Source organism: Antrostomus carolinensis, unplaced genomic scaffold, assembly GCF_000700745.2.
Source record: "Antrostomus carolinensis isolate BGI_N321 unplaced genomic scaffold, ASM70074v2 scaffold24110, whole genome shotgun sequence".
In the NCBI taxonomy this organism is placed as follows: domain Eukaryota; kingdom Metazoa; phylum Chordata; class Aves; order Caprimulgiformes; family Caprimulgidae; genus Antrostomus; species Antrostomus carolinensis.
This window is the reverse complement of record NW_010289422.1, coordinates 1-13,794: the sequence shown is the minus strand read 5'-3', so window position 1 is coordinate 13,794 and position 13,794 is coordinate 1. Positions and strand designations below refer to the sequence as shown.

The 13,794-nt window shown below is 38.3% G+C and overlaps 1 protein-coding gene across 1 annotated transcript in view; it reads right to left on the bottom strand.

Moving 5' to 3' along the window:
- The window catches only part of MAN1B1 (mannosidase alpha class 1B member 1), a gene marked incomplete at its 5' end in the record, with an annotated part of 16,575 nt that extends 3,905 nt beyond the window's left edge, over positions 1-12,670 (bottom strand). Inside the window, 9 exons of the mRNA XM_010170413.2 lie at positions 662-782; positions 2,170-2,360; positions 3,377-3,565; positions 4,218-4,366; positions 6,561-6,746; positions 8,702-8,811; positions 10,544-10,704; positions 11,759-11,895; positions 12,562-12,670. Of these exons, the coding sequence (XP_010168715.2) occupies positions 662-782; positions 2,170-2,360; positions 3,377-3,565; positions 4,218-4,366; positions 6,561-6,746; positions 8,702-8,811; positions 10,544-10,704; positions 11,759-11,895; positions 12,562-12,670 (1,353 nt within the window). The remainder of the gene's footprint in view (positions 1-661; positions 783-2,169; positions 2,361-3,376; positions 3,566-4,217; positions 4,367-6,560; positions 6,747-8,701; positions 8,812-10,543; positions 10,705-11,758; positions 11,896-12,561) is intronic.
- Positions 12,671-13,794: the final 1,124 nt, after the last annotated feature.

Below are 13,794 nucleotides of genomic sequence, written 5' to 3'. Positions count from 1 at the left end.
AAACAGCATATTGTTTAATTCACGAATTCTACTTGCAAGAAAAGAAACAAATGTCATGAAGGGACCGAACCCCCCAAAATTATCAATTTATTTTTTTTGGGGGGGGACCAATAACACAATATTAGATCACCTGCTTCTTTTGAAGGAAAGCCTGAGAAGCCAGGTGTGCAAGTGTCACATATTTTTTGAATTATGAAAAATAATAAATACATAAAACGGGCGCTGCCTCAACAGCTTCAGACACCGGGATTTTATGACCAAAACAGAAAAAAAGAGGAAGAAAATTAAACTGCAGCACCAAAATATTCAATCTTGCAGGAACATAAATGGATTTAGTGCAGTAACTCAAAGAGGCAGCCTGTGTTGTGCACAGGTGACTAGCATCTACAAACTAGTTACTCAGTACTGCCACCGTACCTTTTTTTATATATATACACATATATATGTGTGTGTGTGTCTATAAATATAGTCTTGGCTTTTTTTTTTTTGGTGTGGTTTTTTTGGTTGGTTTGGTTGGTTTGGTTTCTTTTCTTTGGGAGAAGGGAAGGGGGCAAGACAGCACAGAAGCTTTGCATTTGCCTGTCCATGTAGATTTTTTTTTTTGTTTTGTTTTTCTGTTTTCTTTTGTTGTTGTTTTTTCAAATACAGTTGAACTTCTTACCATCTTGGCACTGAAATGGCCATGAGCAAGCTCTCCTACAAAAGTAAGCTTCTTGGGTTGTGATCGCTGAAGAAGATGCTTTTTCACTCCTTCTATGGCTCTCATATAGTCTTCCAAAAGCCTGTGAATTAAAATAATTCCCAGTTGGCTCACAAACACGCAGTCAGAACACACTTATTCATAACTGATATTCAGCACAATCTTTTTGGAGACCATTATTTCAGTCTAAAGAACAATATTCAACCAAATGTGAAAACTGACCAAAAAACCCCTCACAGTCACCATCAACTGGACATTAAGTAGTTATTGCTACCGTGTAGTGATATTTGATTTACTTTTCAAGTAAACTCTAAATTTAAGTATTAAAGAAAACATATCCCCAACTCTGTTTCTAGGCAGAAACCAGATTTTATTTTAGGAATCCTTAGAAGTACAGTAATTGAAATCACAGAAAACCTAGACTGGTAGGGACCTCTTGGAGGTCTCTACTTCAACCCTCTGCTTTGAAGCAGAATCAATTAGATCAAGTTGCCTGAGGGCTTATCAGAGCAATTTTTTAGTATCTCCACCTAAAGACATAGTAGTATCTCCATCCAAAGACAGAGATTCAATGACTTTGAGCAATCTCATTGTGAAACGGTATTTAATCAGAATTTCCCTTGTTTCAAAGTACTTTTATGTGGAAAAAAATCTGTTGAATAATTCAGTTTTGAGGCTCACAAAACGACATCATTCATCATCCCAAAGACAACGGCTCTGCGTTTACCCTGAGGTATGGTTTGGATAAAGCAGTGATGCAAACCTCCTTTGCAGAGATGCATCTGCTCTGATATAAAGAAATACCTGAGAGAGGCACGTTGTCACTCTGGATGCATTAAACTCCTCAATGTGAACAAGTCCAACATAATCAGCTTATAAGCAGACAAAAACAGCTTGGATCTTTTGTCTTGTTTTAGAGGAAACCTTCTTTTCCAAAATCTCTAATTTCTCTGGCCCCTGTGAACATTCTCTTCCACTAATCCAGGGCAGGTAAGACAAAGATAAGAGACCTAAAGCAAAGTTCAGTCTCCTCTTCTTTCTAAATTATTCCTATGGATTAATTTCTCTCACCTCAACCATCTTGTAGGATTCACCCTTTCCCTAACAAATCCAGACACTGCTGGTGAAATGATGTATCATCAGTATTTCAGAAGCGTCTAATTGTGCTCCATATCTACTGCAAAGGCTTTATTCTCTTCTCCTGTCTGTAACACTCCTCACATCTGATGTGCTGAGGAAGAAAAGTTTTCTGAGGAGGAGACGTTTTGAGACTAAACCTAACTCTCATGCTGTTTTTACATCAAGTTACCACAGGTCCCTCTTGCCTGCTTAGCTTGCTTTTAAAAACAGTGATATTTTCAGTCGGCTATTGGGCACATACTTTATTATTCTTTAAACAGCAAACTACAACGAAAAATTTTACAGCTCACATAATTCTCACACCGATATGAGAGGTGGAACGAACTTACTCGTTTTCTTTTTTCCCACCCTGAATCCATTGCTTGAGCAAATACTCATAGTAGCTGTCAGCTCTGGCTCCCAGAGTGTAGACACCCAAGTGAGTGAACTGCCCGCTATTGGTGTTTATGAACATAGGCACTAGTCCATCATTTTTCCCTGAGAGGGTGTGAACATGCTTCATTACCTCATCTACAGCTTTCTAAAAGAAAGAAAACAGTAAACACAAATTACAGGTATAAATGATGCACAAAACTGTGGCTAGTAACTTCAGACTGATAACCAGTCTTTAACTATTCTTCCTCAAATCAGCATCAGGGACATCAAGTTCAGCTCATGCAATATATTAAACACAGGACTTCAAACTTTCTGACTCTCAAAACATTATGTTCTTAGTACAGTTAAGTACTCCAAAATAATTATAACTATTTCCTTTCCTTCAAGTAAGTCCACTCAAAAGCCAGTACTATTGCACAGGACTATGATCTGACTTACTTTAATTTACAAAGTACAAGTCCAGCTAAAATAACAACTACATGAATCATGCAATAGCTAAAATTTCTTTAAATAATCACACTCTTCAAAACTTGAGCTGTGGATACAGTTTAAAACAATAAAACAAGATTAACAAACAAAAAAGAGTGGAAAATATTCTTTCTCTGGAATTATTTTTGTTTAAACTACCTTTTCCTTGTACTGTGACCTGCTGTCAGACTCTTATCTAGTGAGTCCCATTTTAGTTCCTTGGATGGCAACACCAAGGTTTTGTTCTTTGCATTTAGATAATGTCATCAAGAAACCGCACACAGAATTCTAACAACATTAAGCAAGGCACGGTTTCATAGTCCCCTGTTTAGCTTAATATTTTTTCAAAATCTGATAACGTAGTGTCAAACAAAAATGTCAGCAATAAAAACAGAGGGAGTTAGGGGAGCATAAGGGAGGTGTTTATTTTGGTTTTGCTGGGTTTTTTCCTGGTTTTGTTTTTTCAAATCACAAGCTGTTTCTGAGGGAAACCAATTATTCACCTCTATTACTTTCTGGTATTTAAGAAAATAATTTGAATTACTTTTATTTCTTTTCCTTCCCTCAGCTAGAGTTTCACAACTCAGCTAATGTCACTGAGCAACTACAGAAACCACAAGTATTGATGGAGAGTCAGTGGTGGTGCTGTAGAGAGGTGGAAAAAGAGAAAAACATCGACCGATTCTTCCATACCTGGAATTTCTCATCTCCAGTGAGATGAGAGAGCTCCCTAAACTCCAGCTGAATACTGGTCACCTCTGCCACAGTGCTGTCAGATGTCCAACGAGGTGGATGTGCAGTGCCCCGACCAATGTTGACATCAGAATATGGTATCTTGGAGGGGGTCTTGAATGCTGGCATAAGCCTGTTCCCAATGTCTTTCTAAAGAAAACCCAAGAGCACAGGACAAAACAACAAACCAACCAAAAAATAAATATATACACACAACCCTTGAGGTTTCCTTTAACCAAGCAGACAGCAAAAGAGAGAATAGCAGCTTAGACGGTGCAAGAAAGCCAATTGAAAAGGGTCATGAAATTATTTATAGTAATGACTACAGAGTTTCTACCTTATTCCTAGCACTGCATGCCTCATTTAAGTCTGCAATCTCAATGCAACATGATGCAATTCTGAAGCCACTGACTGCTTCTAGGTAATCTAAGAGGTGGCTTATGCTGTTAAGACACACAGAAAGGGTGACAAAAAAGAATTATTGCTCTTTGCCAACCATCTACTTCCTCTTTTGTTTCATGAACTTTATTATGGTCAGCTCTTCATCAACAGAAGAACAGGCACATAAGAATATCTGGTAAAACACAGCAAGACTGAGATTATCCAGACAGCAAAAAGAAGCGCAGGTTTAAAAGATTAATCACAAATCCCTCTGCTACCACTTTAAATATGAAACTGTTAAAAACCAGCAACATTTAACTTTCTGATGAATCTTCCCCTCAATTTTGTTCAGTATGGAATACATAATCCAGTTTCATTCATAAGACTAGTCAGCTTTTTGTAAGACTCTTGCAAGACTCACAGCTTTTTCCAGGAAGAGGCTATCTCCAGAGAGATGGTAGGTGCTGAGCAAGCCTCCCAGGATACGAATAGTGCTCTCAAAGAGGTTCACATCCACATTTTTATCAAATACTAAATCGTTGGCTACCCATTTTCTTGCCTCTTCAAACTCTGCAAAGTATAAAAGGTAGCTCAGTTATGAACTTATGGCATGTTCCAACAACTAGACTAGAGACATTGGTACTCCATATAACGATGATGGTTACTTATATCTGCCTACAGAGATCATAATTTTAGGTGGAAAACCAAAATGAAGAGCACATGCTGGGAGAAGTTTGACTACCACTGGCTTAATTCTCATTCAGTACACACCACAGATGCATACAGACAGAAATACCCAGCAAAAGAAAAGTTCCTAAAAATATTAAAAAAAAAAAATTGAGGTCTTTATTAAAACAGTCCAGAAATTGAGATCTTTTAAGTCCCTCCATTTGACTTGTCAGACAATTAGTTACACTTCCACGAGAGCCTTCTGAACTTTTTAATTAAATCTTTTTCAACCAAAGCTGTTATCTACCGAGATAACAGATAACATTTTCAGTTAACAGCCATTAATGCCTTTAGTCTAGCAATATCCTGGTGAGCCTGCCTCCTAACTTAACCCATAAAATCCAGACAGTCTGCAATTTTTTCTCCAGAAACAAACAAACAAAAAAAGTTGTTTATCAAACTACTAATTCAAAAAAGAAATGTGAAAAAAAAGCCATATTGGATTCAATAGTCAGTTTATCATCAGTATCACTCAGTGATTGCTTTTGCACAGTGTCTAACTCCATGGTGCATGTGAGTTAGCTCACGCCTCTAACAGTGCAGGCTAAGCTATCTGAAACCATCTCACACCTTCCAGAAACTCCTGCTTAGAGCAGGCACAGAAGAACAACCAGTTTCCCAGAAACAGCAGTTATTTCACAGGAGATTAACTCTAAAGCAAAAGGATGCCTCTGTGTTCTCACAAGAAAAAACATCTTAGATGTTGGGTAAATAAATACTGGTTTTTGGGCAGACTGAGAACCACAGAAAAGTCTCCGCTGTCAGATGTCAGCACTATCTAACAGTACAATTGAGGTGAGATCCACTTTCACAGAACCATTAGCATTCATCAGTTTGTAAGAAAGGCTAGCAGCCCCAAACAGAGCTTTCATTTATACAGCATCTGTTATTCAGAAGAAACCCCAGGAGCTTTCTAAGGCAATCAGCAAAAGAACTACTATAAAATATGAAACAGCCTTCACCAAGAAGCCATTTTCCACACATCTAAATTACTAATAATTTATTTTAAAAGCTCTATGCAGTTCACAATTAATTTTTTATGAAAAAAAAAAAAAAAAGAAAAAAAAAGGCAGCACACTGTAACTTGATGAAACTTCAAGATAGCCTGCTCAGGCCTAGAGCTGCAGACACATGATACAGAGTTTTCACTTGATTTAATATTTTACACAAACTTCAAGGTAGAAGAGACAGAACCTTGAAAGACTTTGACTGTTTATTGCCCCCTTGCTAGCAGCTCTGTTCTTCCTAACTTGATAGAAAGAGTGCATTGGTTATCTACCAAGGTTAAATAGATACAGTTCCAGAAATTTTTAAATACCCCCCCCCCCCCAAAAAAAAAAAAAAACCTGGACCACAAAAAAAACCCAAAACAACCTCTTAAACAGTGATTAGGCAAGTTTTTTTGCAACAGAATCGCAGAATTTTTTGGCTTAGTTTTTTAAAATCTGTTGGAAAGTTTTCTAACATAGGTCACTTACAGAATAACTGTGAAAAAATCCAGACAGCAGAGCAGTTCAGGAAGGAGGTGTTGAACACTCCCCTTCTCAGTCCATTGATTCCTTACAGAAACAACCTTCTTAAACTCAGATACGAATTATTGATATTAGGTGTGATAAAACACAACCTTATAGGCTAACTACCTAAGACTGACAGGTAGAAAGCCTACAGTGGCTGTATGATGGCCCAAAGATAGCACTAAGGTTTTAGTACAGAAACAATAATCAGGAGGCTTATTAATACATTTCTGAGTTTCTAGTAGATATATCCATTGTTATCTGTACTAGCAGAATATTTTTTTTCTGGCTTAAAATTCTATTCCAAGAAAATTGGTGTCCTTTAATATAGCTGGGGTTTTTTTAATATTTATTTTTATACATATTGTTTATTTTTATGTATATACATGTATTTACCTCACAGGAAAACTAACTGGCCACATGCAATAAATGTTCCCCTCAAAGAACTCTGAACATGTACTGCCTGAATAGAAAACAAGGAATTATTTTAGAGGGGAAAAAATAAAGAAAAAAAAAATTACCTTCTTTTAAGCCTAAAATCCACATGGTATCCAAGGCATCAATTAAGGTAAGCCCAAGTCCAAACCACTCACTGTAGGACTTGGACAAAGGTTTCAGCTCGTCATGGCCCCAAGCAAAATCCTTATATCCTTTCCATGCGTGGCGGAATGCTTCTATCACAGCCACCTGACGCTCGTTTATGGGCACTGCAATAGGGAAACAGCAGAGACTTCTGCAGGGGAGTGATGCAACTATAGCAAACACCACTTTGCTGCTTTCTACCCAAAATAAACTTTCTTCTAAACTAAATGACCAGTGTAACAGATAAAACATCCTCAGGTTATTCTTTTCAGTACAGCCTTTCCTCTGCAGAATAAACAGTCCGTGTTTCTGGTCAGCCAGGTGGAAACAGCAATCTCACCCTGGTGATAAAAAGGCACTTCTTTAAATAAAACATTAAAATAATCACACGCACCACTGTTAGATGAGTATCACTAAAGCTCAAAGACCTGAAAGTCAGGAAATACCAGAATTAAGATAGCTTAAATCAACTGTAATTCAGCTGTTGAATACATATGCTTAACAATACAGTGCTTGACTCATTTACCACATACTATTTTTAATTCACTCCTTGTCTTATTCATTGCTTTCTGCTAAATTTAAAATCAGTTATACAAAATGATATCTCTTGAACTTTTCATTTAATATAAAAAAGGAAGATAATTTACATTTTCCATCTTGGGCAAAGCTATGTCTTTTGCTATGTTTCTACTGAAATTTTTGCTCACAATTTACCAAAAAGTTGAGCTCATATTACACATCCAACATGAAAAATTTCATCAAGCCCATTAGCTGAAATTTTTCAAAATTATAAACAAAGATTTCTAGAGTGGGAAACACCAAGCAGCACAATTAACTCCGTATATATTAAGCTGGCACAAGCCAAATACATTACATTGTAATATACCACAATATCAGAACTTCCTTGTATGAGCCCAGAAAGCAGAACAACAGTTTCTTTACTCCACGAGGACAGCAACTGCAAAAACAACTTCTACAGCTTTCTGGTGAGCCTTAAAAATAGTTCTGTTGAATTCAGGGAAGAAGTCACTTTCCCTGCATTTGCAGAACAAAAGGAAAACCACTCTGAAAAAAGGAAGTTGTCCCTTTCAAGCCCCTTTAGACTATCCTTTCCTAGAGAAAAGGTGAGAACATCTGCCTCCTCCCAGAGGTTATATTTCAAAGATTTTTCACGAAAATTTCCTTTCAATAGTATTCTAACAGTTTAAGGAAAGCAAAGAGCTGGGCAAGAAGATCAGAACTGAGTGTATGCCCTCCATAAACAAAGGAAAAAAAAAAGCAAAAATCCATAGTGCAAATATTCTAGCATATTCTTTTGGTTTCTCTTGTGTGAGTTGAAAAGAAACTGATGAGGGAAGAGAAGCGCCAGAAGTTCAGAAGATAAGGGGTGAAACTGAGGACATCTCCAGAGTCCACTCAACATGAAGACATTATCTTCTGGCAAGGAAACAAAGCCCAAAGTCAGAAGCCTCTCTACTTGCAACCCTCTTGTTTCAGAATTTCAGAGGAAATAATGCTGCTGCAAAAATACACAGCATGAGGGAATGAGCAATGAGTTTGTATACAAGTAAATAAGCCCCTTGGCAGTTACAGTCCTGATAACATATCCTTGATAAGATTTTATATAGCACCTAAGAGACGACATCCGATGCATTTTCCAAAAGCAGACACATGCACTTTAGGAGAGGACAGAGGTAGCAAGGAGCTGCAAGGAACAGCAAACATAACGCGCGCTCTGCGACCCACTGACACAGTCTGGCCATTATGGCCACAGCAAACCATTTCCTGCCGTTGCACTGGACACATCAGGCAGGTTTCACTTCTGCATCAGAATACTCTTTATTCAATACTGAAAACTGAGACGGCAATTGAATCAAAATTCTGAAGGGTAATAAGCGTGAAGGTTGTCATGGTGGAATAAAGACACTGAAAGGCTTGGAAGTTCTAGGTAAATAATCCTTCCTATACTTTTTGTTTCCTTTAATTAAAACAAATTAAATAAATGTGCGGGAGGTGGAATTGCACAACTTCTACCATAAAAATGAACAGAAATAAAAGTATCATTAATTGTACTATTTACCTGGTTCCTTCTGGTCTTCAGCTTCCACAGATGAAGGTTTTTCTGGTTCCTTTATTTTACTAGAAGGAGGTTCAGTGCTTTGGTCAGGTTCTATCACTGCTCCTCGCCAGCTGCAAATACAAGGGACTGTAATTAAGACTGAATTTGATCCCAGACAATTACACAAATGAACGAGACTTAACTCTGCATTTCGTTTTTCTCATGATACTTTGATAAAACAGGAGTTGGATTTTGTATCAAGGATCAAAATAACTACGATGTCCACTAGATAATTTTTTTGTTCAAAGAAAGTAATTTGCACCAGAGAAATTTTACTGGATTGAGAAGCGTGTCTTACAGGCTCTTGGAATTTCATTAAATATCTTAGCAATGGAATTCAATAAAGAATTTCTAAAAAGAATTAAAACACCTGAGAATGCTGCATTAAAAGTATTTTGTTATCTACCACTTCTGAAATGATCACAGGAGCCACTAACACTAAATATCACCACACAAATCATAATCATCAAAAAATAATGAACCAGAACAAAGGACCAGACACTTAAAGTACTTGCTTTACCACCAAGGGGTTCACAAGCCTTCCCTAACACCACAGATGCATAGAACAGTTTTTAAAAGTTTTTATTAAGAACCTCCTGAAGGAGAAGTCTTTTGGAACAGACTTCAAGTCAAGCCAAGTTCATGTTAAGATCAATCTCGACCATGCTGTTTAGTGCATACGTATGTTGCCCCTGAGTGCATGATATGCCTCCTAAGGGAACCAGGCTTACAGAACCTTCAAAGTTTATATTGTTTACAGTCAGCACACCTTATGACTTACATAAATCCCATCATTTCATTTCTTACTTTCATTCTTTAAATATGTAACAAGTCTGCACTACCCTTTCATTGCTCTCCTAACTTTTCCTGTTAGCACCCATTTAACTCTATGAGTTATAGCCTAAGTGGAAGCACAAGAATAAAACACTTCAAGTCATTCTAAGAGGTTTCAGATTAAACCAACAGCCAAAATCCTGGTGCGGGTACAGTTCTGATGCTGTGATCAGCTCAGCTGTGCTGGTGCTGAAAAGGATACAAACATATATAAAAAACTAAGCCTAGTGTTCCAAATCTTAAGAACCTTTGCTAAACTTGTAGTAGACTTTTCTATATCCAAGATACATCCCTTCAATTATTCCCAAATCAAAATATTTCAATCAATAATATCTTAGGGAATAACTTTGTATAAATATAATCACAGCAACACAGACCCTCTGTAAAGATATCACTGTATCTGCATAAGGGATCTTTGAACTGTAGGATTAATCTTCTGTAAGGAAGGAGTAAGCATTTCTCGTACAGTTACATGCACCCAACTACATCGATGGCTCCGGCTTCTGCCAGTTCAGCTTGGGCTTCCCCTGTTTAGTGGCATCACACCCCTACCCAGCACTGACAGCAGTGTAATATTCCAAGTCTGGCCCAGGACAAAGACACCTGTGACAGTCTTATTGTATTGATACTGGTACATTAATATTTACTACAAAACAAATGGTGGAAACGTACAGACATTGAGAATTCTCTAAGCATGTTAGAAACACAACCAGCCTTGTGGGGCTCCAAATCTGCTGCAGTTCTACAAGGCAAACAGGAAAAACAGAAAAGCTGTACGTTCACTGAAATGAAAGGAATCGGCCTGGCAATGTCAACAGCTGTCAGGCCAGACCTGAGGAAAAATATATGCAAGGAAAGAAATCGACCTCAGACACAGATAACAAAAAGCCCTCAAAATTTTCACTCCAACATCCAACAGATCCTGCAGGAGGCACAGGGGGGAACACTGTAACTTGCAAACATTTCTACCTGATAACAGATTTTTCCGTTTTTTCTTCTTTATCAGCCTGGACTGGCTCTTCTACAACCCTGCTGGTACCATGTCGGGTCTTCAGCCTCACATCCCTCCGTGGTGGCTTGATCTGAAGATTGGAAGGACCACGTCGAATATGAGGCGGTTTTGGTGGCTTCTGAGAAAATACAGAAGAAAAAAAAAAAAAGTGCTTGGTATGTTGCAGAGATAGTAGAATTTCAAACCATAAAACAAAAGCATTTCAGTGTTAAACATATTCAGATAGGTGTTATTTTGATATTGTATCAGCATGCAAGTCCTGCCCTGAAGGGAACGTACACTAAAGACCTTGGGTTTTTGTTCGTTTTAAACTTTTGGTAAAATTGTCCAGTTCTTGAGTTTACACTGATAAATTACTTTTAAACTATATCTACTGCTACCAGGTATTAATTTAACACAAGGCACTGCCAAAGGATTGAAAAGATATTTTTATTAGAACTAGCAAAAAGCATGGAAAAAAAAAAAAAAGCTTATGCAATGCCAGTGTTAGGTAATACCAAGAATTAATACAGTAATACATGGGCATTTGTGCACGATGAGGGAAAAATTTAATACAAAATTTTGAATTTATTAACTGGAAATTCCAAAATTCATCAGGTAAATACATGAAGAGCAACACAGTAACCAATATTCCTCTACTCCACTAATCAACACAGGCAGTTCATGTTTCTTTCCCCTCTCATCCCTCACAAACGTTACCTTCCAAGACCTGCTAACATCTCCTCTGATTGCTGCTGGTTTTCAAGCTCCCAGTAAAGCCATTCCAATTCGGTGTGACACTGACTGCATCCTACGTCTCACATTCAGCCACGACTCTATTTAGGCTCCTCACCACAGCAAGACTGACGTCCAGAGCACTCCAAGTCCAAACAAATTAATCACAGCAGGAAAGTGAAGCCTCAAGTAAGAGGTCACTGTGACGTAAAGCCCTGGCACTCCTACGTGTATCAGTGATTAAGAAATAGTACAACTGAACACTTAAAGCAAAAAGGTAAAGCCAGGAAATACTGAACCAAAGCCCTTCCTGAGAGGAGAGCATTCCACCCAGAGCAAGCTTTTATTTATTGACAGTTGTAACTCCTTTCTCCTCAACAGCTGTTGGAACCAAGCACTATTTGCAGCTTTCACAAACTCTTTGATAGGTTTACAAAACTAATATCTTCTCACAGTACCTGTGGTGAAAGCTCTGGGTAGTCTCCAGGGTTAGCATCTGCTTTCTGGGGTGCTGGTAGAACAGCTGGATTTGCCAGCTTTAATCCAGGAATTTCTGGTTCTGTTCTCTGATCATCCAACGATTTGATTGTTAGACCTAAACATACAAAATGGCTTAGCACAAGGAGTCAACAGTTTAGGTTCCAGACAGAAATTTTTAAGAGTTTGCTGCATTCACAGACTAGATGCACCTCCAAAAAGTGTTTCCATTCAAAAAATATTGATAAACACACACTAATCATTAGATACAGCGCGTCTTTTGGTATTAACTTTTTCCCTAACATACAAGGAGGCTGCTAAAAGGCACATGTTTTTTTAAAATTGCTATTATTTTAGCTTCTCAATAGAGGCAGTAAAATAATATCAAAAGTAAATGTGCCTTCGTATTGTAGAAAAGCTTAGAATTTCTAATCTGATGGACAGTCAAAAACAAGAGAGGATTATTTTATCCTACTGTTTAGGTTTGGGTTATGAATATCTACATACAAACATAATTTAAAACCCACTCACACTCTCCAAATCTGAATCAATGAAACCAAAATGTTGCTCTGGTCAAGACAGAGAATGAAAAGGCATGTGAAAAATAATTCTGATTAAGCAGAAACAAGTCATTGAACCATGTCACATAAAATCATCTCACAACTGCACTTTAATGGATATACCTGCTCATTGTCAATAAAAATTAAAACTAGTTATAAGAACTACAACAATCTCTTAACTAGAACACCACATTCTGGCAGTTCTGAGCTTACGGAACACGTACTTTTCCAGGGTTCCCCCATGTTTGTGTATGAAAGGACTCCACAGACCGCCAAGAAGGCAAACAGGAAGAGAATCACGCTCCGCTGTAGTCGAGACAGCTGCTTCCATTTCTTTGGGAGAGAAAATAAGTAAGAGGAAGAATATTTAGCACAACATTAAAAGCCTACTCAGTCAAAAATAAACTCTTATCCATTCATTCGGAGCAAGAAACACAGAACTGAGTAGGTTTAATTTTACCCTCTGTTTCCAACTGCAGACAGCCATTGCTTATTTTCCTCAATGGCTCAGAAAACAGAAATATAACGTGCTAGCATATGGCACAGCAGGCTCAAAGAAACATCAGAGCCACTTGCTGCAAGAACCTCAGAGACTGCCAAGTGCAAGATTCCCAGAGAGCATCACCTACAGCGTGCTGCCTTTCATCACACCCTTCACTGGCTGACCTGTGCATCTGCCCAGATGTCAATTGGGAAAGAAGCCAAAAGCCTCTTTCCTCCTTTCTGGCAGGGGAGGTTCTGCAGAACACGCACGCGCAACAAGAAACAGAAGAAAGCGGTAGGAAAACTAAAAATGTTGCTGCAGCAAAGAAGAAAGGCTCAAAGCAAGCTAAGGACGAGGCACTGGAGAGGAGAAGCCAGGCATCCTGCCTCCACAAACACAGAGCTGTCACACAGAACTGGCCCTGCCACCACAAATAAAGTCACCAACCTGCAACAACACGAAAATGAAGTAAATCAACAAAGCAATGAACAAGACAAAACCACAATGTTTTCAAGCTCAGCCCTGAAGAAAAATGTATTTTTAAAACTGAAGTATCTACAACAAAATGACTAAAAGTCAGCCAGCAAAGGCTACATTAGTCTGAGAAGTCTCCTCCATTTAGAAGGAGAGCAGCTGCAGTTAAACATTAACTACTAAATTACCATGTTGTTAGTTTTCTAACAGTCCTATCAAAATTCACCAGAGCAGCATTTTGCTTCTAGTGACTGGTTTTGGCGTACAGAGCGAGCGCTTCAGCGTCAATGCTGTGCTTGGGAATAACCTGCAGTTCCCTACAAACCACTTTACACCCCTCACCATAGTCCTCATCCTCTTAACGACAACCAGAGGCTGCAAACGTTTGAGTGAAGAACTGTCAGCGTGCCCACTGCCCAGCCCACAGCAGGTGTCCTGTTTTCCTCCTGCACTCCCGACAGCGCAGCAATCACAGTCACAGACTGGTTTGGGTTGGAAG